At 48.5% G+C, this 25,818-nt stretch overlaps 1 protein-coding gene across 1 annotated transcript in view; it reads right to left on the minus strand.

Annotated features, from left to right (window-relative positions):
* Positions 1-241: 241 nt before the first annotated feature.
* The window catches only part of STK10 (serine/threonine kinase 10), a 143,343-nt gene continuing 117,766 nt past the window's right edge, over positions 242-25,818 (minus strand). The window contains exons 13-19 of the mRNA XM_054488687.2: positions 21,346-21,438; positions 17,692-17,821; positions 13,896-14,020; positions 12,173-12,361; positions 11,178-11,303; positions 9,543-9,656; positions 242-1,646 (exon numbers count right to left, since the gene is read on the minus strand). Coding sequence (XP_054344662.1) covers positions 1,506-1,646; positions 9,543-9,656; positions 11,178-11,303; positions 12,173-12,361; positions 13,896-14,020; positions 17,692-17,821; positions 21,346-21,438 — 918 coding nt within the window. The 3' untranslated portion in view covers positions 242-1,505. The remainder of the gene's footprint in view (positions 1,647-9,542; positions 9,657-11,177; positions 11,304-12,172; positions 12,362-13,895; positions 14,021-17,691; positions 17,822-21,345; positions 21,439-25,818) is intronic.

The following is a 25,818-nucleotide window of genomic DNA, read 5'->3' on the forward strand; positions in this document are numbered from 1 at the left end:
ATCTATAGGAGTGAAGGCGGAAAAAGTCCTCCCAGGGAGTCTCAACCACTCTACCACCAGTGAAACACTACCCAGACTCAATACGCCTGTATTACTCCAAATCATTACCAGTGTTGTGGTGGTGGTGTTTTTTTTAAAAAAGCAGATATCTTCCTGGAGAAACCATACACTTTAAGTTGTTTCAATGAAACAATTAGAAATCAGGGTGAAAAAAGGTTTTCTTCGTAAGTAAACCCGCATACTGGTTCAAACATTTGCTTTTATTGCGTTATATACACTCTGCAGCCGTAGAATCAGAATCTGGGGGAAGCCAACTGAGACCCTGAAGGCCCAGCAGGAGTCCATCTGAGGTACAGAACCTGTGCTTCCGCCATGTTCCCGGGGCAGGGGCATTCCATTTCCCCCTGATGCTTTTTCTTCCTGAAGAGAAGTCCAAGAGACTGCTAGCCCAGGTCTGAAATGCAAGGTGGAACTCCTGAACACAGTCGGGGGGACAGGGCAGAGGGAAACAGCCCTCCTGTTTCACCTGCAGACAGGGTGGGCCAGAGTGCTATGGAGCAGACTGGGTTGTGGAAGCTTTGTGTGCTGAGGAATCAGTTCCTGAACACAGGAGCCTGTGCGGGGGCCAGCATGGATCGCAGCCTGGCAGTACAGCCTGTGCTTCTCCATGCCTTTGATGCCAACACCCTGCACGCGCCACACCAACTGCTCCACCTAACGTGCTCAGTGGCACAGGCTCAGGCAGCAAACGTGTTCCAACCCACCTGGGCAGAAGAGGCCAGGCCAGCAGACCGAGTCCTGTGTGTATGCGTATGTGTGTGCATTCACACCCACGTGCAGGAAGGGGGACGCGAGATGGCATGAAACACGGGAGAAGCAGAATAAACATTTCAGCCTCCCTCTTTCCCCGGTCCCCGCCCCCCACATAGACATGGCTTTGTCTTAAGTGGTAAGCAAACTGGGAGAACAGGAGGAATGAGGCCATCTCCTGAGCAGCCAGCTGCAGGCCTGGCTCCACTGGGAACAGAAATGGCTGTGAGGGACTTGATGATTCAGTGACTCTGCAGGGAATGGCTGAAAAACCAAGAATTCCAGCCCAAATGAGCCCACGGGGACTTCATCAGCAGTGCTTTGTTCCCACAGAGAGCAAAACTGGTATTTTCGCAAACAGGAGAGGACTCGAGGCCACAGAACACCCATTCCTCCTGGACCCTGACCCCACCAACAGCCCCATCCCTTCCAGCTTGAAGGGATCTGGGGCTCAAGGAGAATATACATTAGGGTCAGGTGACAAATAATTACACCTCACCCTCCACAGGCCAGCGAGAAGTCAGGAATGCTGGGGCAGGTCTATCGGGCACAGTTGGGGTGGCACAGGGCGAGGGGCTGGATTTGAGCTGGCACAGACGCAAGAGGGAAAAGGGGTCCTGAGTTGCATGTTCACAGAGAATGAAGGAGAAGGCCCTGGGGCCCACCAAGCTGCCAGCCACAGCCCCGGGCTGTTGTTAAGAAGCATCCGCAGAACTGTAGGGGAAGAACTTGGCGGCCTTGCTTGGGGTGGAGGGGTGTGGGCACTCCGCCTCCTCGCTCAGCTTGAAGAACATCTCCTGCTCCCGCTTCTTCTGGTTCAGATCCTCTTCCAGAGCCTAGGGAAGAGAGAGGACGGATGGCGCTTGGTGAGATCAGCAGGCCACACACGGGTCTCCCACTCACAGGACCCCCACTGACATGGCCTTCTCTGGAACGTTCCCTTCCAGGCCTCAGTGCTTGAGAAACTACGGCTTCCCTATTTCCTACCCTAGAGCTCCTCCCACAGGAGGTAAGTACCACCTCCTGCCACCGCCACTCAGAAGCTGCCTGTGGACTGAAGGGTACAGTTGGGGGAAATGTCAATCTAGACGGGGCAGGGAGGAAAAAAAGCAGATTCAAATCCCCTGGCAGGAAAACAGCCAAATGACTGGAGAAAAACCCGAGGGAGAAGATGGAGAGAGATTTAGCAGCAAAGGAAGCAGAGATGTCAGAAGTTTTTTTTCAAAATACACATGCCTGAGTTAAGATTGCGCCACTGCACTCCAACTTGGGCGACAATGCGAGACTCCATCTCAAAAAAAAAAAAAAAAAAAAAAAACAAAATACACGTGCTTTTGCCTAAACCCAGAGGTTCTGATTTTGAAGATTTGTGGTGGGACCAAGGCCTTCTGTACTGTACAAACTCTTCAGGTAACTCAGAGGAGAGCTCTAGTTGAAAAGCACTGCGGGAGGTTCCCTTGGGCACAAGCAAGCTTATCTAAGTAAATTGGATCCTACCAGAAATATTTTTCTTTTCTTTTTTTTGACAGAGTTTTGCTCTGTCGCCAGGCTGGAGTGCAGTGGCACTATCTTGGCTCACTGCAAATTCAGCCTCACAGGTTCAAGTGATTCTCCTGCCTCAGCCTCCCCAGTAGCTGGGATTACAGGCACCTGCCACCATAATTGGCTAATTTTTGTATTTTTAGTAGAGAAGGGGTTTCACCATGTTGGACAGACTGGTCTCAAACTCCTGGCTTCATGTGATCCACCCACCTTGGCCTCCCAAAGTGCTTGGATTACAGGCGTGAGCCACCGCACCTGGCCTAGGATTTTCTAAAGAAACTGGAAATCAAGATTTTAATGTAAAACCTCCTTATATACTTAAAAGTGGACATCTTTTAAAAAATTTACAGGCCAGGCGCGGTGGCTCAGCCTTGTAATCCCAGCACTTTGGGAGGCCAAGCCAGGCGGATCACCTGAGGTCAGGAGTTCAAGACCAGCCTGGCCAACATGGCGAAACCCCATCTCTACTAAAAATACAAAAATTAGCCAGGCCTGGTAGTGTGTGCCTATAATCCCAGCTACTTGGGAGGCTGAGGCAGGAGAATCACTTGAGGCGAGGTGGAAGTTGCAGTGAGCCGAGATCGCGCCATTGCACTCTAGCCTGGGTGACAGAGCAAGACTCCGTCCCAAAAAAAAAAAAAAATTTTTTTTTCACATCACTATGTTGGCCAAACATACCATGCCTGTAAGCCAATTCCAGCACATAGGCTATCAGTCTGGGACCTCTGCTCTAGGAATAGCAACAATTTAATAATAATAGCTCCTACTTTTTGAGCACAGAATGGTTTAGTAACTTGCCCAAGGTCTCACAACTAGTAATGGAGGAGTTAGGACTTCATCTCACCTGTGTGACTCCAAAGCCTGGGCTGTTTAAGCATTACTCTCTTCTACCCACCACATACATTTCTCAATACAACCTTCTACGGCCAGAGTCAGTGATCTTTTTTCTGTTATGTGACAGATAGTAAACATTTTTGGCTTTGCAGGACATATTTGGTCTCTATTGTGACTACTCAACTGCCACTGTAGTACAAAATCAGCCACAGACAATCTGTAAATGAACAAGCATGGCTGTGTTCCAATAAAACTTTATTTACAAATATAGGTGGTGGGCCAGATTAGGACATTGGCAGTAGTGTGCTAACACCTACTTTAAGGAAATAAATATTATCTACATTTGACAGCCCGAAAAGCCAGGGTTCCGGAGGGAAGATTTGACTTGTTTGAGGCCACATTCCGTGTGAACACTGGCCGAAGCAACACTTTATTGACTCCACCAGATATTCCGTACTTACTCGAAACACATCTGAATTTTTCTAAAATACTCCACAATGTACAGTCATCTCCCTGCCTCCATACAAGGCAGGGGGTTCACAGGCTGCTGACTGTAATGCAAGAATGTAATCATCACCTCCGGGTCATTGTTCCAGCAGAAACCCAAGTAGCTAATGACAGAAGAATTCTATAAGGAATTCTGCAAAGAGGCAGCCCCCACAGGCAAAGTCCAATGCTGGCTTTCCAACTGCACACTTGTGGTGCCTCTCCTGAGCCCAGGCCCCTCTTTGAAGCAATCTGAGACATAAGGCAATAGCTAGAGGAAACGTGATCATTCATTTTCAAACTCTCTCAGGATATGCCAAGGGTATAGAACCCCCAGGCAAGAGAACCAGGTGAATGTTTATTTCCTGATTGCAGAACCAACGTATGTCAGCAGGAACATTATTGACCTGAGTGTCAAGTATCGAAAGTCCCAGCAGACCATGGTTACAGAAACTGATGAGCGTGGGCCTAACAGGAAGTCTGGGATCTTGGCCAGCTTCCAGCCAGAAAGCTCCATTAGCACACGGAGGGAGGCCTCAATTCAAGGACTCCCAAGGCCATCACACAGCTGAGATGGGCAGTTGCCTCATCTGTCCAGACCACAGTTACACTAAGCAGAACTGATGTATGACGGCAGAACAAACCTCAGCACTTCAGGACCCGTGGGCATGAGATTAAGGGTAACTTGGGCAGTTCTCTCCTCAGAGAGTTTAGGGGAATGAGTATTTCCTTGGCCTGTACTATGTGCTGGCAACTTCTGACATAACACTGCAGTATTAATAGCTTCACTGTACAAATAACCACACTGAGGCCTCATGTTTTTTGTTTTTGTTTTTGTTTTTTTTGAGACGGAGTCTTGCTCTGTCACCCAGGCTGGAGTGCAGTGATGCGATCTTGGCTCACTGCAACCTCTGCCTCCCGGGTTCAAGCAATTCTCCTGCCTCAGCCCCCCATGTAGCTGGGATTACAGGCATGCGCCACTGTGCCCGACTAATTTCTGTGATGGTTAATTTTATGTGTCAACTTGGCAAGGCCATGGTATCCACCTGTTTGGTCAAACACCAGACCAGATGTCACTATGAAGGTATTTTCTAGATGTGATTAGCGTTTCAATCAGTAAACTCTGAGTAAAGCAAATTACCCTTCATCATGTGGGTGGGCCTCAATCAGTTAAAGGCCTTCAGAGAAAAGAAGAGAGAAGGAATTCTGCCTGTAGACAGCAACAACAACTGGGTCTCCAGCCTGCTGACCCGTCCTGCAGATTTCAGACTTACCAGCCTTCACAAGCGTGTGAGCCAATTCCTTAAAATAACGAAATCAATTTCCCTCTCCCTCTCCCTACACACACACACACAAACACACACACACACACACACACACACACACATCCTCTATCTTGGTTCTGTTTCTCTAGAGAATCCAGACTAATACAGGCCCACAGCGGGGAAGATGGCTCGCCCAAGATCTCAAAGCTGGTGACCAGCAAGAACGTCTAGAGTGCCAGCTAGAGAGGAAATAGACGAATTCCCCCAACCTCTGATACCATCCTAGTCCAAGCTGCCATCATTGCTCACCAAGGTTATCACAGTAGTTTTCTCACTGGTCTTTCTGCCTCCACTCTTGACCCCTGAGGGCAGCCAGCGGGATCCTTTTCAAAACATGAGTCAGACCACCTCATCCTCTGCTCAGAACCCTCCAGTGGCTCCTATCTCACACAGAGTAACAGCCAGACTTTACATAGGCCCCCCCATCCCTCTGGCTTTATCTCCTATCACCTCCCACCATCACCACCACGCTCTCCGGCCGCAGGGGTCTCCTTGTTTCACAAGCAAGGTGTCCGGACCTTTGCAGTTGCTCTTCCCTGTGCTGGGAATGTCCCCCTGAAAACCCCCACGGCTGCACGCCTCCCTCCCTCAGGTCCTTCAGCTCTTGGCTCAGATGTCATCTTCTTAGACGACATCTTCCTGCCACACTGTCTGAAGCAGCCTCACTTTGTGATCCCCCCATGCTGTTTCCCTCCCTGCTTCTTGGCCCCTCACTAGAAGGTCGGTTCTTCCAGAGGGCATGGACTTGTCCCTTTTGTTCAATGCAGTGTCTCTAGTGTCTGAAACAGTGTGGGGCACTTAGCAGGTGCTCAAGAAACATGTGTTGCATTAATACACAAACAAATGAACCATCAAGCTAACGAGGACACACAAATGCAATCCCATGTGATAAGCACCATGGCAGGGGCAAGGACGGGGAGCCCAGAAGACACCATACAGTCTCCGTGGGTGAGGTCTGAATAATGAAGACAAACAGAAGTTGGCCAAGCAAAGGCTGGTGGGTAGAGAATTCCTGGCAAGGGGAACAGGCTGGGCAAAAGCCCAGCAGGGAACGAGGGAAGCGCATATGGTATGGAGATCTATTTGGGTACTGAAATCTGTTCAGAGCACAAGTGGGGGATGAGACTCACGGGAGATAAGGCAAGAACAGTAGTTCTCGAAGTGTGGTCCACGAACCCCTAGGGGGCCCAAAACACTTTCTGGGAGTTGGGGAGGGGCAGCAAGCTCTAGTTTCCTACTAAGACACAGTTTGCTTTTTCACTGCTTTGATATTTGTGCTAATGGTACAAAAGCAATGATGGGTAAAACTTCTGGAGCTTCTGGAGGATTAAGACAATGGCCCCTCCAAACTGAATGGGTATTCTTCACCACCGTGCACTCACATGTGTTTATTTTTATTTTTATTTTTTGAAATGGAGTTTCAATCTTTCACCCAGGCTGGAGTGAAGTGGTGAGATCTTGGCTGAGTGCAACCTCTGCCCGCCGGGTTCAAGTGATTCTCCTGCCTCAGCCGGCTGAGTAGCTGAGATTACAGGCATGCACCACCATGTCTGGCTAATTTTTGTATTTTTAGTAGAGACTGGGTTTCGTCATGTTGGCCAGGCTGGTCTCGAACTCCTGACCTCAGGTGATCCACCCGCCTTGGCCTCCCAAAGTGCTGGGATTACAAGGTGTGAGCCACCATGCCAGGCCCACTCATAGTATCTTAGAAAGTTTTTCAATTAAAACAATAAAGCCAATTGCACTTAAGAGCACCTTGATGGTACAACACAAATGGTTCATTTTATTAAATCCTGACCTTCAAGGTCACAGCCCTTTAATGTCCCGTGTGAGGAAATGAGAACTATGCATAAGGCCCGCCCGCTGCCGGTCAAAGCACGATGGCTGTCTAGAGATCCTGTACTTGTGCCTGATATTGTTCTTGTGCAATTGTCTTGAGTTGTGGGCTGAACTAGCCACTTTATTCTGCAGAATATCATTTTTATTAAAAAACAACTCACAACTGGGCATGGTGGCATGTGTCTATAGTTCCAGCTACTTGGGAGGCTGAGAAAGGAGAACTGCTTGAGCCCAGGCGGTCGAAATGAGCCTGGGCAACATAGCAAGACCCCATTTCACAAAAAAAAAAAAAACTGACAAACATGGGTATTCAGCAAACACTCTCTTGAAAATGAACAAACTGAGCTGATCACTTCAAGGGAAACAAACAAAGGATATTTACTGCCAATGACAAAATTTGAGCATTCAAGCAAAAATGAGAACTTTAGAAAACCTGTGTCCACCAGCCTGAACTTGACAGCTTCTCAATTTTTTTTTTTTTCTTTTTCACAGGGTCTCAATCTGTCACCCAGGCTGGAGTGCAGTAGTGCAATCATGGCTCACTGCAGCCTTGACTTCCTGGCCTCAAGTGTCCTCCCACCTCAGGCTCCAGAGCATCTGGGACTACAGGCATGTGCCACTGTGCCCGGCTAATTTTTGTATTTTTTGTAGAGATGAGGTTTCACCATGTTGCCCAGGCTGGTCTCGAACTCCTGGGTTCACACCTGTAATCCCAGCACTTTAGGAGTGGTGGCGGGTGCCTGTAATCCCGGCTGCTCAGGAAGGCTGAGGCAGGAGAATCGCTTGAACCTGGGAGGTGGAGGCTGCAGTGAGCCGAGATAGCGCCACTCCGTCTCAGGAAAAAAAAAAAAAAAAAAAAAAAAAAAAAAATCCGCTGGTCTGTCTCGCACTTGGATGTAACTTTGCTCCAGCCATGATCCTGTAACATCATGCACTGGTCACTTAGAAAATATTAGTTTACTGAGTTATGCAGATCCTCCAAAAGTTGACACATTTCATTATACAATATTTTTAAAAAATTATATCTCCACCAGGCACAGTGGTGCACACCTGTAGTCCCAGCTACTCCAGAAGCTGAGGCAGGAGAATCACTTGAACCCAGGAGGCAGAGGTTGCAGAGAGCCAAGTTCCCGCGCCTGTAATCCCAGCACTTTGGGAGGCCGAGGGGGGCGGATCACTTGAGGTCAGGAGTTCAAGACCAGCCTGGACAACATGGTGAAACCCTGTCTCTACTAAAAATAGAAAAACTAGCCAGGCATAGTGGCACGTGCCTGTAATCCCAGCTACTCAGGAGGTTGAGGCAGGAAAATCATTTGAACCCGGGAGGCAGAGGTTGCAGTGAGCCGAGATTGCGCCACTTCACTCCAGCCTTGGGCGAAAGAGTGAAACTCTGTCTCTAAAATAAAAAATAAAATAAAGAAATCAACAGATGGGTCAGGAGGGACGTTGCAGAAGGGCTAGTGACAGAGAAGAAACCCAACAGAAGGTGGGCCTAGGAGGACAAGGCAGGCGAGGAAGAGAGTGACTGGCAGCACTGGCTGCCACCAGGAGGTCAAGTCCAGCAAGCCGTATCCATGGGAGTCCGCCACCAGGATGTTGTTATTGAGCTTGCCAGGAGCGGCTGCAGTGGGCTGAGAAAGGAATTTCTCAGTGGGTGGAGGAAGAAATTGTGACAGGGCTTCGCAGAGAAGGAGAGAGACAGGGCAGTAAAGAAAGATGCAGGACTGAGCGAGGACATGGGGTTTGAAGGTGAAAGTATGGCAGACACCATTCAAAAATGACCCCCGTGACTCTCTCTCATATAACTCTCCCCGCTCCTCTGCGTGTGGGTGGAACCTCTGAATGTGGTATCATTTCTGCAAGCAGGGAAGCTATCCCGTGACCCTGATTTAATCACGAGAGCAAAAAAGGGTTTTCTCCAGCTGGTGGCAGAAGGGGATATCAGAGACATTCAAAGCACGAGGAGGTCTGAATGCATGCTTGCTATTTGGAGGTGGAGAAGGCCACATGATAAGGAATGCCGGTGGCCTCTAGAAAATAAAGTAACCCCTGTCTGAGGTCAGCAAGGAAACAGGGACCTCAGACCTACAGCCACAAGGAACTGGATTCTGTCGAAAGCTGAATGGGTTTGGAAGCGATTCTTCCCCAGAAACTTCAGCTAAGAGCCCAGCCACACTGACAACGTTGATTGCAGCCTGGTGAGAGCCTGAGCAGAGAACCCAGGTGAGCCCACCCAGACTCTTGAACTCCATCACTAGGAGAGAGTAAACGGGTGTTGGTTTAACCTGCTAAGTGTGTGGCAGTTCATCACACAGCAACAGAAAACTAAATTGGCAAGTAGTTTATCTGGTGCCGGGTTCTGACTTCTCAGAATAACTTCCTCTAAGAGGAAATCCCCACAGGCTGGGCTTCTGGCCCAGCAGCGTGGCTAGTTTGACTCACTGCAGTGTCCTCTGTGGACACATGGCAGGAGTCCTTCGGTCCGTGAGAGGGAGCTAAACAAGAGGCTGCCCTTCCAGAGGTGGAAGCTGCAGGGCGTTCAGCCGTAAAGGGTTAGAAAGTTCCTCTCTCTCTCAGGCTGGAGATCCATGGTGCCACAAAGCAAGAGTCTACCAAAATAAGGAGACCTAACATGTCCTGGCCAGAGGCCTGTGCATGGCACAGAGCAGAGCCCGAGACTGAGCCCACCAGCTCGGACAAGGTTACCTTCTTGCGCGGCCGAAGCTTGTCCCGCCATTCCTTCAGGTTCTGGTTATGGCTCTCATCCAGGGCCTTCAGCTTCTGGGTTTCGTGCTCTACCAGGAGGTGGCACTTTTCATTCTGGAACAAATTCCAGGCAGAACAGGTGAGAAATCAGAAGATGCAGGCCCTGAAGACTGAGACACACCTCACGCTGTGGCTACGAGGGCACCAGCATCGTTCATTTATTATTTCTTCTTCTTGACTATAAATCCCATTTATTCAAACTCTATACGTAAATCACATGCACCAAGAAGTGCCTGGAGGAATAGTCCAGAATATGTTAATAGTTTGTATTAACTCTGTGGTGGGGATGTGTGGTAAATTTTCAACTTTCTGTGAGAATACAGCAAGTAGGCAGCTGTCCGCAAGCCAGGAAGGGAGCCCTCACCAGAACCCCACCCTGCTGGCGCCCTGATCTCAGACTTCCAGCCTCCAGAACTGTGAGAAAGAAGTTTCTGTTAATTAAAGCATCGTGGTATTTTGTTACGGCAGCCTGAGCTAAGATACTCTGTATGTATCACATATAACTTCCTCAGGGAGATCTGTGGCAAGGCATGAGGGTCACTGACATGACTGAGACTCTTCCAACCTCACTGTTCTTTCTCTGAGGTAAGTTATCTGCTTTACAAAATGTAAATCTCCCTCATAGGCAGCAGTGACAAGTCCCTGTTGATTTCTTGCAGGGAATCAGTCTTGTCATGAGGAGCTTATAAAGCAGGGGGAAAGTGCCTTTATCCAGATACCACGACCCTACTGGGTTGGAAAAGTAGAATACTTTGGGAGATTTTCATTTTGGATTTCATGCTAGAGGCTTCTGGGAGTTTAGAACTCGGCTGAGTGAGAAGTAATACTCGCAGCAGCGCTGCGTGCCTGTGGCCTGCCAGGAGCTGTGCTCGGCACTTCATACCGGCTCTCTCAGTGCTCACAGAAACCCGAGGCAGGGATAGGAAAACAGATGCGGAAGGTGAATGGCTTGGCCAAAAGTCACACAGTTGCAATCAGCAGAGCCCTGCCGGGCAGGCCTCAACACCTGGAATGTTTCCTCCACGCCTCCCCACCTCTCCAGAAATTGCCCGATGGGTCCAACAGCCTGAGCAGTTCCTGAGGTTCGAATCGGCCCCGTCCCCACAGCGGGGCTTCAAGTACCAGCTCCTGGGGCCAGGACCCTCAGGTGTGGGGCAAACCCAGGGGCCAGGAAGCTTGAAGAGGTCAGGAATTGCCACAGGAAAAGCAGCCCACAAGGGGCTCGGCCACACCCTCACCACCTTTGCCCAAAACACAGCGATGACTCAGAAACCCTGCAGCAGCCCACTGCCAGCTCCATCACTTTATTCACAAGTCCTTGCCCCAATCCTGCACAGCAGGAATGGTAATCCCCACGCCCATTTTAGGGGTGTGAGAGCTATGGCTTAGGAGGGTGATATGATTTGCCCAACCTCACAGAGCCCCAGAGCAGCATGGCAGGGATGGAAACCATCCATCCCGGGCGTGTCTGACAAAGATCTTTCCCTGCTGTGGAGTTTCTGGCCCCCGAGAGCTGATGGCCTTGGGGAAACTGAGGCAGCCTGGGGGCAAGGGCAGGGTCAGGCAGAGCGGTACCTGCAGCTGCTGCAGCTCGCTCATGTTGCTCTCGCACTGCGCCAGCATGTCCCGCATCTGGTTCTCGTGTTTCTGCTGTTGCTGCAGCCGCTCCGACTTCTGCCTCTTCTCCTCCTGCTGGGAGAACTGCACCAGAGAGAGGGTGGGTGCCTCAGGGGCCCAGGGCCTGGCTGGTTGGGTAGGGAGCCCACTCAGCCCTGGCCCAGGGAGACCCCTCAGGGGGACTGGTCTGTGCACAGCCCCAGTACCCAGCACCACCTCAGGCTGTGCCCGTGTTAAGTCCTCACCCTGAGCTGAGACCCAGCCCCTGCCCTCGAGGAGCCCCCAGGCTGGTGGGGACAAGACACTGTAATGTGACACATGCCAGTTAAGTGTGTGTACCAGGCAGGAATCACAAGGGCAACACAGGATGTGGGGAAGCTGGCCAAATAAAAGCGTGGGAGTGCGGAAGGGAAGGGCGCAGGAGAACTGGCAACATAGCACCAAGCTCCACCTCTGTCCACACACAGAGGTGAATTCACCATGAGGCTGATGAAGCTTCCAGGGCACACCTGGTGACTCGCACACCCCCTCCCAAGACCTTATGGCGGGCGGGTCGGGGTGCATCTTACTTTTTTTTTTTTTTAAGACGGAGTCTCGCTCTGTTGCCCAGGCTGGAGTGCAGCGGTTCAATCTTGGCTCACTGCAACCTCTGCCTCCTGGACTCAAGCGATCCTCCCACCTTGGCCTTCCCAGTAGCCACCACACCTGGCTAATTTTTTTAAACAATTATTTTTTTGTAGAGATGGGGTTTTGCTATGTTGCCCAGGCTGGTCTCAAACTCCTGGGCTCAAGTGACCCACCTGCCTCGGCCTCTCAAAGTGTTGGGATTACAGACGTGAGCCAGCCTGCATCTTGTTTCATATTCTCCAAAACTGTATAAGGCCCAGGCCAGGCCAAACCTGGCCCTGCCTACACCCCAGCACACTTGCAGACCCTGCAGGCCCGGCCCCCACCTGCTTGATCTTCTCACGCTGCTCGGCTGCGCTGCCCCCACCGTTGATGTGGAGGCTCTTCTTGTACATGGCCATGCGCGTCTTGCCCTCACTCCTCTGGATCTTGGGCAGCCGCGCCTTTTCCTGTTGCTGCCGCACCTTCAGCTGCTCTATCATGCGCTGGTTGTAGCGCTGCATCTGCTCCCGCTCCTGGAGAGGAATATCCAGGGGGGCTGAGGTCAGCTGCACTCTGGACTCAGAGCGTGGTCACGGGCTAAAGGTTCCCACACTCCACTCAGGGGCCCAGGACCAACGCAGCCCACAATGTTCAGCAGAGCAAGGTTTGTATTATTTTGCTTCTACACTAATAACATTATTTGTTCTCACTTTAAAAATTCTTGTTAATAATATCTTGGATTCTTACCTTCTAAATGCCTTTTCATCTAATCAATGATGGCATGCCAACATTAGCTAATATCTCAAAGCAAAATGTACACAAAAGGGGATGGTTTACCATTAGTGATGGCAGATATGAATTTATATTTTAAAAAACCCTGATACATTTGAATTTTTTCCTTCCCCTAACACCTATTTGTATTTCAAAGCTCAGCATGGGTATCACCTCCTCCAAGAAGCCTTCCCCGATTTCTTCACTTGGTTGGGTAGCCTTATTCTCAACTCCCATGGCCCTATACTGACTTCCATCACTGCATTTAGATAAGAAACTGGAATTATAAACAGCTGCTGTGCATCCAGACCTTGGTCTGTCTGTCACTGTCCCACTAAAGAGGCTGAACTGAGACAGACAATTCCCGCAGGAGAGGGTGCTTTGGCCACACAGAGTAGGGGCCCTCACCAGCTCTGGGGAGTTCAGGGAAGGCTTCCCAGCAGAGGTGGTGTTTAAGTGGAGACCTAAAAGTATTGAGGGAATGCACAAGAAAGAGAAATAAAGAGAAAATGGAAAGGGAGGACAAAAAGAGGGAAAAGAGAAAAAAGGGCAAAAGAAAGACACACACCGGGCAGGCCCAGTGGCTCATGCCTGTAATCCCGGCACTTTGGGAGGCTGAGGCAGGCAGATCACTTGAGGTCAGGGGTTTGAGACCAGCCTGGCCAACAAGGTGAAAGCCCAACTCTACTAAAAAAAAATACAAAAATTAGCCGGGCATGGTGGCAAGCACCTGTAATCCCAGCTACTCGGGAGGCTGAGGCAGGAGAATCGCTTGAACCCAGGAGGTGGAGGTTGCAGTGAGCCTAGATGGCACCACTGCACTCCAGCCTGAGCGACAGAGCAAGACTCCATCAAAAAAAAAAGAAAAGACAGAAAGAAAGAAAAGGAAACAAAGAAGGAAAGAAGGAAGGAAGGAAGGAGAAAGGAAAAGAAAGAAAGAAAGAAAGAAAGAAAGAAAGAAAGAAAGAAAGAAAGAAAGAAAGAAAGAAAGAAAGAAAGAAAAGAAAGAAAGAAAGAAAGAAAGGAAAGACATACATAGCAAGTAACAGAGTCAGCGAGGAAGCTGCTTGGGCCATCGGCTTCTCTGCATGGTTTCCCCTATTCCTAGTCCCTTGAGCTGGAGCAGGACACCCCTGGAGAAGCTCTTGGGGCCTCACTGCAGCCAGCCCTGGCTCCTCTTGGGGGCGCTTGTCATCCAAAATGTGCACCCAAGAAGTGCCCCATCACATACAGCCTCATGGCTCTCCCAGGTTGGCCCGGCAGCAGATCCGAGCCCCGCGCCGCCGGCAGCCTCACCTTCTCATGCTTGCGCAGCAGCTCGTGCCGCTGGAGGAAGTACTGGTCTTTGAGCTGCTGCTTCACCAGCTGGTGCCTCTCCTGCAGCTGGTGCTCCTCCATCTCCCACAGGGCTGCTTCCCGGTCTGCAGAGGACATGCCACCGAGCTGGTGAGGTGCTGACAACCAGAGGACAGGCCCTCTGCCCCCCACCTCTGCCTGGCCTCCTCATGCTGGAGATGATAACCAACCTACTGGGCTCAGGAATCGCCACATGTGCTACCTCATTAGACCATGTTGGCTTATCTGAGCTGAGGCCTAGAAACTTCCTTTAAGTCTAAGGAATGATAGCTCCCAGGAGCATGGTATAGCAAGAAGCGTTCGAAGTCAGGAGCCACAGAAACTGCAGATATAGGCTGGAACCCAGCTCCATCAGTGGGATTAGGAATGGAGAGGTTCTCTAGGCATCAGCTGCCATATCTGCCAGATGGACACAGCTATACCATGGAGGGAGGGGACGTCCTTGGGAGACACTTTGAAGTGCAATCCACACTGCATCTCTACCTTCCTGATGGGCACCTGGGAAGGGCTCAGATGGAGACCCCACAAAGAAGACAGAATGGCCTCATCACTATTTCCTCCTTTGAAAAATGGGTGAGATCCTCCTTGTCTCCTGCACATCCCATGCATGCGTTATGAAGACAATGAAGATACTGGCGTCTTAACACTGGAGGTCTATTAATCCACCCTTGTGCACAGCACCCGGGTGGGGACCTGGGGTCAAAGGGAGAATCTCACGCCCTTCGAGACAGGAGATTATGCTTGGCTCAGTGCGAATATTGTTTATTTCACTGCATTCCTGTTCCGTGCAAAATGGTAACTGCTTTTGGTATATCAGAATAGTAATTTTGGCTTCCACCCCAAAATCAGAACCACAGTTCCGTAAATAGGGCGGTTCTTACCAACATCATGGGATAGGAAAAGGAAGTGAGGGCTTTTCTCAAAACAACTGTGCTCTATTCAGAATATTGAAAACTCAAGAACCCCGTTTTGCTGATCCACATCAAATAATAACAAGAAGTTTATGTTGCTTAACTGCACTGGTCATCAAAGGCCTGGATGAGGCCTGTTCTATAAATGAGCCAAAAATGGCCCTGGGATATTGGCCTCGTGTTGTTTACTTCCTCACAGCAGGCCTGGACCGTCAAAAGTCCACAGGCACCAAACTCAAATTTGTACCCATCCTCTTGTTATTTTTAAAACATAATATGTACGGCCAGGCACAGTGGCTCACACCGTAGTCCCAGCATTTTGGGAGGCTGAGGTGGGCAGATTGCTTGAGCCCAGGAACTTGAGACCAGCCTGGGCAAAATGGTGAAACCCAGTCTCTACTAAAAACATATAAATTAGCTGGGTATGGTGGCGTGCACCTGTAATCACAGCTGCTCAGGAGCCTAAGGCACGAGAATTGCTTGAACAGGGGAGGCAGAGGCTGCAGTGAGCCAATATAGTGCCACTGCACTCCAGCCTGGGTGACAGAGTGAGATTTGGTCTCAAGAAACAAAAACAAAAACAAAAAAAGTGTATATAGTTACATAAAAAAGCTCAAACAGGGCCAGGCGCGGTGGCTCATGCCTGTAATCTTAGCACTTTGGGAGGCCGAGGCAGGCAGATCACGAGGTCAGGAGATTGAGACCATCCTGGCTAACACGGTGAAAACCCGTCTCTACTAAAAACACACACACAAAAAATTAGCTGGGCGTGGTGGCAGGCGCCTGTAGTCCCAGCTACTCAGGAGGCTGAGGCAGGAGAATGGCGCAGTAGCTCACACCTGTAATCCCAGCACTTTGGGAGGCCAAGGCAGGTGGATTGCTTAAGGTCAGGAGTTCAAGACCAGCCTGGCCAACATGGTGAAACCCCATCTCTCCTAAAAATATAAAAAATTAGCTAGACGTGGTGGCGCAAACCTGTAATCATCCCAGCTATGAAGGAGGCTAAGGCAGAAGAACTGCTTGAACCTGGGAGGTGGAGGTTGCAGTGAGCTAAGATTGTGCCGCTGCACTCCAGCCTGGATGACACAGTGAGACAGTGAGACTCTCCATCTCACAAAAAAAAAAAAAAAAAAAAAAAACTCAAACCAAGCAGATATTTAGCCATTTGGAGCCTGCCTACTTTGCATACCCCATGAAACTGCACCTAACATCTGCCAGCCATAGAGAAGATAGACCCAAGGGCTCCATAAAGACCCCAAGCCACCGCTGCCCTTTGCAGTTCTCTGACCCAGAGACGCCCCGTCCGAGCTCCCCACGCTGGACGACAACATCTAGACATGTGAGCCCCCTCTCAGTCCCCTTCTTGCCCAAGAGTTCCTTTGCCCTCTTCCCCTGCTGGATGGTGGCCTGCACCATCATCTGTAGAAAGCCTCATTCTGTAAGGGACCCCCTCAGCGTGTCAACCTGTCAAAATGCCCCCCAAGCAAAGCCGCTTGTATGCTACTGCCATCTTGTGGTCATTTATTTTTCCTCAATCAGCCCTGAAATCCCTTGAACTCACAACAGCACCAAGGTAGGCCCGGCTTCCTGATATCGTCATCCAAGGCCCAGCTCTATCACACATTAACTGTGCAACCTCAGTGCTATGATCTAAACGTTTGTGTCCCCTCCCCAAATGTGTATGTTGGAATCTTAACCCCTGAGGTGAGGGTATTAGGAGGTGGGGCCTTTTGGGAGGTGATTAGGTCATGAGGGTGGAGCCCTCGTGAATGGAATTACTGCCTTTTTATTAATAAAAGAGACCCCAGACTGGGCACGTTGGCTTATGCCTCTAATCCCAGCACTTTGGGAGGCTGAGACAGGCAGACCACTTGAACCCAGGACTTTGAGACCAGCCTGGACAACAAAGAAGACCCCGCTTATACAAAAAACACAAAAATTAGCCGAGCGTGGTAGCACGTGCCTGTAGTCCCAGCTACTTGGGAGGCTGAAATCGGAGGACTGCTTGAGCCTTAGAGGCAGAGGTCACAGTTAGCCATGACTGTGCCACTGCACTCCAGCCTTGGCTACAGAGCAAGACCCTGTCTCAAAAAATAAATAAATAAATAAACAAAACCCCCCAAAACCCAAAAAACCACAAAACCCCAAAAACCCAGAGACCCCAGAGCTAGTCTCCCTTCCGCTATGTGAGGATACAGTGAGAAGGTGCCATTTATGAAGCAGAGAGTAAGCCCTCTCCAGACCACAAATGTGCTGGCACCTTGACTGTGGATTTCCCAGCCTCCATAAGTGTGAGAAATGAATGTCTGTTGTTGATAAGCCACCCAGTCAGTGGTATTTTGTTATAGCAGCCCAAATGAACTAAGATACTTGGCCAAAGAATAGTAACTCTCTAAGCCTCAGTTTCCTCATCTACAGAAATGGGGATAACCTAGGCCCTGCCTCACAGTGTTAGGTGAGGATTTGATGAGATAAAGGTAGAAAAATGGACTGGCACATGGCCTGCCAGAGTGGTTGCTCCGTCAATGCCAAGCTGTCTCCACCTCCCGTAAACCCAGCTCACTTATTAACCTACTCTATGCCTGTTCCTTTCTTTTCTTCTCTTGACTTCTGGAATAAAGTCAAATAGTCTTGGTGACAACTGGTGTCCTTGCCTCGTTCCTTACTTCAGTGGGGGTTTTCCCCAGGTTTCACCATGAAGAATGATGTTTAGTTTTGGGGATGGAGAAGGCCTGGGAGGTTCTTGTTGCCCACCCCACTTCCCAGGGCTGGGATGTCCACAGCGACTCTGGGCCAAGACAGCGCTGCCACTTGCACACCCCCACCTCGAAGGAGCTCCTGCTTCTTCATGAGGCACTCGCGCTCCTTGTCACAGATCTCCCGCCTGTTGTCGGTGGTGAGCCTCTTCATGGCCAGCTCCAGGTCCTCCTTCTGCTTGGCTACAAAGTCCCGGTCCTGTGGGGAGAGAGGAGGACAGGCCTTTATCCAGAGCTGGCTTGGGCACCTCAATGTCTCTTCCTATTATGGAAGAAAAGCCCGCGTGATCAGAGAAGAAAATTCAGGAACAGAAAAGAAATTGGTGGAGGAGAAATTGAAGAGAGACTTACAGACACATCAACCAATTTCAACATGTGGACTTCACCTGGATCCTGGATCAAAGAACAGTCTTGGTCTGTCACCAGGGCTGGAGTGCAGTGGCATGATCTTGGCTTACTGCAACCTCCGCCTCCCGGGTTCAAGCGATTCTCCTGCCTCAGCCTCCTGAGTAGCTGGGATTATAGGTGAGCGCCACCACTCCTGACTAATCTTTGTATTTTTAGTAGAGACGGGGTTTCACCATGTTGGTCAGGCTGATCTCAAGCTCCTGAGTGCGTGATCTGCCTGCCTCAGCCTCCCAAAGTGCTGGGATTACAGGCGTGAGCCACTGTGCCCGGCCAGTTTTTTTTTTTTTTTTAAAGTATGACATTCATGAGATAATTGGAAACTGGAATACTGACAATATGATGTTGTTCAGCAATTATTGTTGAATTTGCTAGGTGTGTTTATGGTATGGTAGTTATTTCTGTGATGTTTGACAGGTAAAATAATATGATGTCTGGGATTTGATTAAAAACAATACCTCGGGGTCAGGGAGTGAACGAGTGGACATTAGGTGATATTACTGAGATTACGTGATAGGTATATGGTGGTTCATTATACGATTATACCTATTCCTATGTTTCTTTTTTTTTTTTTTTTTTTTGAGAGACAGTCTCGCTCTGTCACCCAGGCTGGAGTACAATGGCGTGATCTCGGCTCACTGCAACCTCGGCCTCCGAGGTTCAAATGATTCTGCCATCTCAGCTTCCTGAGTAGCTGGGACTACAGGTGCGCACCACCATGCCCGGCTAACTTTTGTATTTTTAGTAGAGACGGGGTTTCACCATGTTGGCCAGGCTGGTCTTGAACTCCTGGCCTCAAGTGATCCGCCCACCTCGGCCTCCCTATTCCTATGTTTTTAATTTTCCATAGTAAAGAGTGAAAAAAATTAAAATAAAAAAATTCAGAAACACGGAATTAGTAAAACTCTCCAATCATCCTATCACCCAGAGTTGGCAACTGTGGTATGTCTATACAAGTGTATCTATAGCTATTGTTATTGTTGTATTACAAAAATTATTAAAAAGGGCTCAAAGAGATATATGTGCACCCAAGTTCACAGCAGCATTATTCACAATAGTCAAGGGATGAAAACAGCCCACGTGTCCGTCGATAGATAAATGGATAAACATCATGTGTTATATCCACACAATGGAATATTATTCAGTCTTAAAAAGGAAGGAAATTCTGACACATGCAACAACATGGATGAACCTTGAGGACATTACGCTAAGTGAAATAAGCCAGTCACAAAAGGACAAATATTCTATGATTCCACTTACATAAGGTCCTAGAGTAGTCAAATTCATAGGGAAAGCAGAATAAAGTTACCAAGGGTTGGAGGAGAAGAAATGGAGAATTACGGTTTGATGGGTGCAGAGTTTCAGTTTTACAAGATGAGAGAGTTCTGGAGATAGATGGCGGAGATGGCCGCACAATGTGAATATGCTTAACGCCACTACACTGTACACTTAATAATGGTAAAGATGGTAAATTTTATGACTATCTTACCACAATTTTAAAAAATTATTTTAAAAAATCTTTCCACGTTATAATGGGATCTTCTGGCCAGGCACAGTGGCTCACGCCTGTAATCCTAGCACGTTGGGAGGCTGAGGCAGGCAGATCACCTGAGGTCAGGAGTTCGAGACCAGCCTGGCCAACATGGTGAAACCCTGACTCTACAAAAAATACAAAAATTAGCTAGGTGTGGTGGCAGGCACCTGTAGTCCCAGCTACTTGGGAGGCTGAGGCAGGAGAATTGCTTGAACCCGGGAGGCAGAGGTTGCAGTGAGCTGAGATCACACCACCGCACTCCAGCCTGGGCAACAGAGTGAGACTCCATCTCGAAAAAAACAAAAACAAAACAAAAAAACAAAAAAAAAAAACTGGAATGAAACTCCCAGTTTTGAAACTCTGTCTCAAATAAATAAATAACGTGATCTTCTATCACATGTGTTTGAATAGCTGAAAACATTTCATGCTATGGATGTTATTTATCCAATAAACAACAGGGTGTTTCCAGGTTTTATCTATTTTAAATAGTGCTACTTCATATTCTGGTAGCTAAGTGTTTGTGAACCTCTGTGATAACTCCTTCAGGATTTTCAGATTCCCTCAGGATTTCTAGAACCAGAAAATCCAAGCCAAAGGATGTGTACATCTTCAAAGCTCTCCATGCAACTGCCTCCTCCAGGCCACACAGTCTGCTGTCCCTCTGCGTGGATGAGGGCCTGTGTGCCCCGCCCTTACCACCCTGTGTTCTCTTCCTAATCGTGCTGTAATGGGACAGGTCATAGGGTGTCTCGGAGAGAACACAAGCTTGAGGCCTCGACCCCCTCCCTGAATGTGAACTCAGCAATGTCACCTCTCTCAGCCTTTGTTTCCTCTTCTGTGAATGGGAAAATGAATAGCTCCTACCATAGTAAGCTATGAATGCTGAAGCAGGTAATATACAAAGCATTTCTAAACGTGGACTCAAAAATTTTCTGCTTTGGGGGCTGAGGAAGCAGAACACACAAAGACCCCCTCATGGGGGAAAATGGGAGCATTCCGGCAAAGGATAAAAAGAAGGCTGGGGAGGCCGGCCAGGGCACAGCAAAGAGGCAGTGCTTATCTTAGGGACAATGCGAGAGCAACTGAAGGGTTTTAAGGCACAGGGCTGTGGGGGGAAGGGTGCTATTATCAGACTTGGAATTCACATTGATCACACCTGCAGGCAGGAGAGAAGAAACTGCAGGGGAAAAACAGCAACAGGAAGCCTCGCTGGGAGGCCACTGGACAGTGGCTGGGGGATCATGGAGCTGGTGACGAGTTGATAGATCCAGAGACAGGAGATAAGAAATATACATACCATGCTTCAGGAGGTGACGAAGGACTGGAGGGAAAGGAGGGGTCAGGAATGACAGGCCAGAAAGGAAGGAAAATGGTACCCCTCAGAGCATAACAGGACCAGGTCTGGGACATCACGAGTTTGATGTCCTTTACACTTAAAAGATGCCAAGTGGGCAGGGGAATATACTGGGTTGCTCAAGGAGATGTGACTTACAAATAAATAACCCCAAAACAAGGTAGGAGGTGCTAAGGGTTTGGGAGGGTGGTCAGTGTAAAGTGTTGGGGTATCCAGAGATGGAAGAGCTTACTTCCAGATGGAGGCAGGGCAATCGAGGAAGGCTGCATGGAGGAGGGGATAATGGGGCCACGAAGGATGAGGCCAGATTTAGGTATTCAGAACAGGGTATTTGAGGGGCAGGAATTGGGCAAAGGCAGAGAGGGGGCCTGGTCATCATTCCAGGTCTCGCACCAGCCCCTGCACTCCCCAGCTGAGGCCAGGGACTCACAAGAAGCTGCTTTTTCTGCGTGTGCTCCTCCATCTTCTGCTTCATGCTTTCCTTCCGCTGCTGTCGGGGGAGCTTCTCCACCTCGTTCTTCACCTGCAGCAGAGACAGCAGAGTGGCTGGGTCAGGGTCCTCTCCGTGCTTCCTACAGTATAATCTTCAATGCAGAACTCCCAGGCCACAGAAACCAAAGAAGAGGCTCAGCTTTGCAGCGGCCAGCACCCTACGTGGCTCCCCACCAAGCCCCTCTGAGCAGGTGCCTCACACTGGCCTACTCCTGCCTGCCGCTGGTTTCAGCTTCCAACTCCCCCAGAGTGGGCAGGTGCTGTTTTCAGCTGCTTGGTATCCACCCCCCTCTTCTGGTAACAGCACCTCAGTTTCCTGCAGGGAAGTGTTTCTCAACTTTTTAAAAAATTACAGTCCCTACAGAAGTTCTTTTAGACATTTTTCCCTAATCCCTCTCCCCCCATGAAATATTAATCCAACAGACAATACCATCAATCTGACAAACCATTGTCATATCTCAGTTATTTTGCTTCCTTTAGGGTAATATTAGCCAGGCTGAGAATGCACACTTTTTTTTTTTTTTGAGATGGAATCAAGCAATTCTCCTGCCTTAGCCTCCCAAGTAGCTGGGATTACAAGTGTGCACCACCACACCTGGCTAATTTTTGTATTTTTAGTAGAGATGGGGTTTCACCATGTTGGCCAGGCTGGTCTCAAACTCCTGACCTCAAGTGATCTGCCTGCCTCGGCCTCCCAAAGTTCAGGGATTACAGGCATGTGCCACCGCGCCTGGCCGAGAATGCATACTTTAGTATCCCCCTTGTCAGCCCCTGAGGTCCAGATGAACTGACATTCCTACCCCCGCCGGCCCTGGGCTGAGCATCTGATCCAGGCTGGCCAAGCAGCACATTCCATGCCCTTAGCCTCAGGAACTGATTCAGAGATAAGCACGTGACCCCCACTGGTCCAGTGCGAGCTTTGGGACGTTTGCTGGAACTACTGAAGAAAAGCTACCTGCTGTCCTCTGGGGTTGTTAAACCAGGGGGATGAAGGCCAAGGTGAGTCACCTTGTCAGCCCCTGGAGGGGACTGCCTGAGAAGAACTCAGTGCAGGGAAGCAATGCCCAGAGATGAGAAGAAGAATTCCTGGCAACACTCCTGCCCTGCTGGTCAGACGCCAGCAAGTGTTCTTTCCTTCTTAAGCCAGCTGGGATTGGGTTTCTATCTTTTATAACAGGAGGGAGAAGAGATCCATGACACTTCTCTCTAGAGTTCCTCAGACAGTTCCTTCCCGAGAAACCCACACCTTCACAGGTGCCTAATAACCTAAAACCTGCACTGACAGAGGGCTCTTAAGAGCATCTGATGGGGGGAAAGCCCTGCCCGTGATCAAAAAAAGAGCATTCCGGGGAGTTCTGGCATGGTGAGGTAAGCCAAGACAGGCTGTGTCTCCTAATAATTACAGTGAAAACTCTGCATCAAATATGAAGGCAGCTACTTGAGGACTCTGAAAACCAAACAAAAGCAGGTGACATGAAGGGGAATCAAAACTTACAGACAAGACTGGTACAGGGAATAAGTTTCCTATTTTTTTTTTTTCACCCTTTTGCTCTCCTGGCTTTGCACCAATTCCAGACCTGCCCAGTAGTGCAGCAGAAAAGCTGGCTAAAACTCCGTAAGAAACCTTGTGTTTCTGGCCAGAGAACCAGGAAAAGAGGCCTGTGCAGTCCAGTGAGTATGGGATGAATCCCAAAGAGAAGGGCACAGAAGGCCAGGCGGAGTGGCTCACGCCTGTACTCCCAGCACTTTGGGAGGCCGAGGAAGGTGGATCACTTGCGGTCAGGAGTTCAAGACCAGTTTGGGCAACATGGTGAAACCCTGTCTCTACTAAAAATACAAAAATTAGCCGGGCGTGGTGGCACATGCCGGCAATCCTAGCTCCTCGGCAAGGAGGCACGAGAATCACTTGAACTCAGGAGGCAGAGGTTGCAGTGAGCCGAGATCGCACCACTGAACTCCAGCCTGAGGGACAGAGTAAGATCCTGTCTAAAAAAAAAAAAGAGAAGAGTGCAGGAAAAGAGAAATTCCTAATTGTGTGTGTGAACACAGAGATTCACCCCTGAGCTGAGCATGAGTGAGACAGGTGCCAAGCAGTATAGCAAAAAACAAAAAAAGCAAAGACCCAACTAAACTAAGACTGAAACCACTACCCACAGAAGATCAGACAGAACCTGTGGTCTGCAGAGTTTCCTGTTGAACAAAAAACATCTACATTCTTCAAAAGATTATGATATGGACCCACCATCTACAGAACACTGAAATGTCAAGGATAGCCAGGCACGGTGGCTCACACCTGTAATCCCAGCACTTTGAGAGGCTGGGTGGATCACCTGAGCTCAGGAGTTCGAGACCAACCTGGGCAACACGGCAAAACCCCGTCTCTACAGAAAATATTAATAAAAAAACTAGCTGGGTGTGGTGCCAGTGCACCTATAGCCTCAGCTACTCAGGAGGCTGAAGTGGGAGGATCACTTTAGCCCAGGAGGTTGAGGCTGCAGTGAGCTGTGACTGCACCACTGCACTCCAGCCTGGGCAAGGGAGCAAGACCCTGTCTCTAAATAAATAAATAAATAAATAAATAAATAAATAGAACAAAATGTCAAGGAAACAATAAAAAATTACTCTACATACAAAGAATCAGGAAATAGAACCAATTTTCAAAGAAAAAGGCAATCAATAGATGTCAGCTTCCGGATGACACAGATGTTGGAACTGGAAGAAAGAAACTTTAAAGCAGCTATTATAACTATACTCCATTAGGTAAAGCCCTTTAATATTTCAAGTATGGAAAGACGAAAGTTCACAGCCCAGAAAAACTATTTTTTAAAAAATTAGAAAATTTGAAACTAAACAATACAATGTCTGAAATTAAAATAAAACAATAGCAGAATGGTGATCACAGAGGAGGGTCATTCATTTGAAGACTGATTAATAAAGATTATATAACCTGAATGAGAGAGAGGAAAAAAGATGAAAAAGATGAACGTTTCAGGGACTTATGGGAAAATTATCAAAAGCTCAATGAAACCCAAACAGGTTAAATTAAAAGAAAACCACCCTCATATATATCATAATAAAACTTGAAAACCAAAGACTAAAAAAATTCAGGAGAGTAGTTAAGAGAAATGTGACATATTAACACAGGAAAATAACGACTCCAGTGACCATGGATTTCCCAACAGACACTAGGGAGGCCAAAAGCCACTGGAGTATCATCCTTAAAGTGCTGAAAGAAGGGCTGGGCGCGGTGGCTCACGCCTGTAATCCCAGCACTTTGGGAGGCTAAGGCGGGTGGATCACGAGGTCAGGAATTCAAGACAAGCCTGGCCAAGATGGTGAAACCCCATCTCTACTAAAAATACAAAAGAAATTAGCCAGGTGTGGTGACAGGCGCCTGTAATCCCAGCTACTCAGGAGGCTGAGGCAGAAAACTGCTTGAACCCGGGAGGCACAGGTTGCAGTGAGCCGAGATCACACCACTGCACTCCAGCCTGGGCAACAGAGCGAGACTCCGTCTCAAAAAAAAAAAAGTGCTGAAATAGGTATGTCTAGTGAAACTATCCTTCAGAAATGAAAGTAAAATAAAGACATTTTCAGATGAAGGGAAGTAGGAAAATTCGTGGTTAGGAAGAAAGGCTACATTGGAAGTTCTTCAGGTTGAAAAGAAGTGAGCTGAGGAGAAAACTTGTATCTTCAGTAAAAAAGAAAGAGTGACAGAAATGGTAAATATCTGGATAAACATAATCAACAATTTTTCCCTTAAGATCTTTAAAATCTCAATGACCATTTAAAGCAAAAGTTGTCACATTGCCTGTAATATATGTAGATACAATACACGTGATAGGCCAGGCGTGGTGGCTCATGCCTGTAATGCCAGCACTTTGGGAGGCTGAGGTGGGCAGATTGCTTGAGGCCAGGCAAGACCAGCCTGGCCAACATGGTGAAACCCTGTCTCTAGGCTTGAGAACTGCTTGAACCCAGGAGGCAGAGGCTGCAGTGAGCCAAGATCATACCACTGCACTTCAGCCTGGGCGACAGAGCAAGACTCTGCCTCAAAAAAAAAAAAACCAAAAACGTGACAATTATAACATAATTGAGAAAGTATCAAGAAATTTACATGGTTGTAAAGATACATTTTACTTAAAGAATTACAACATCAACTCTAAATAGATGCTGAGATAGGTATGTATATTATAATGCCCCAGAGCAACCATTAAACACACACACACACACACACACACACACGATAAACTAATTCATGAACTAAAAAATAATACTAAAAATATTCAAATACTTCAAAAGGAGGTAGAAAAACGGGGAAGAGAGGAACAAAAACCAAATGAGACAAAACTGGTAATAATTTAATTAAATATAAATGCCATAAACACCTCTATTAAAAAACAAAGATTTT

This window comes from Pongo pygmaeus, chromosome 4, assembly GCF_028885625.2.
Source record: "Pongo pygmaeus isolate AG05252 chromosome 4, NHGRI_mPonPyg2-v2.0_pri, whole genome shotgun sequence".
Lineage (NCBI taxonomy): Eukaryota > Metazoa > Chordata > Mammalia > Primates > Hominidae > Pongo > Pongo pygmaeus.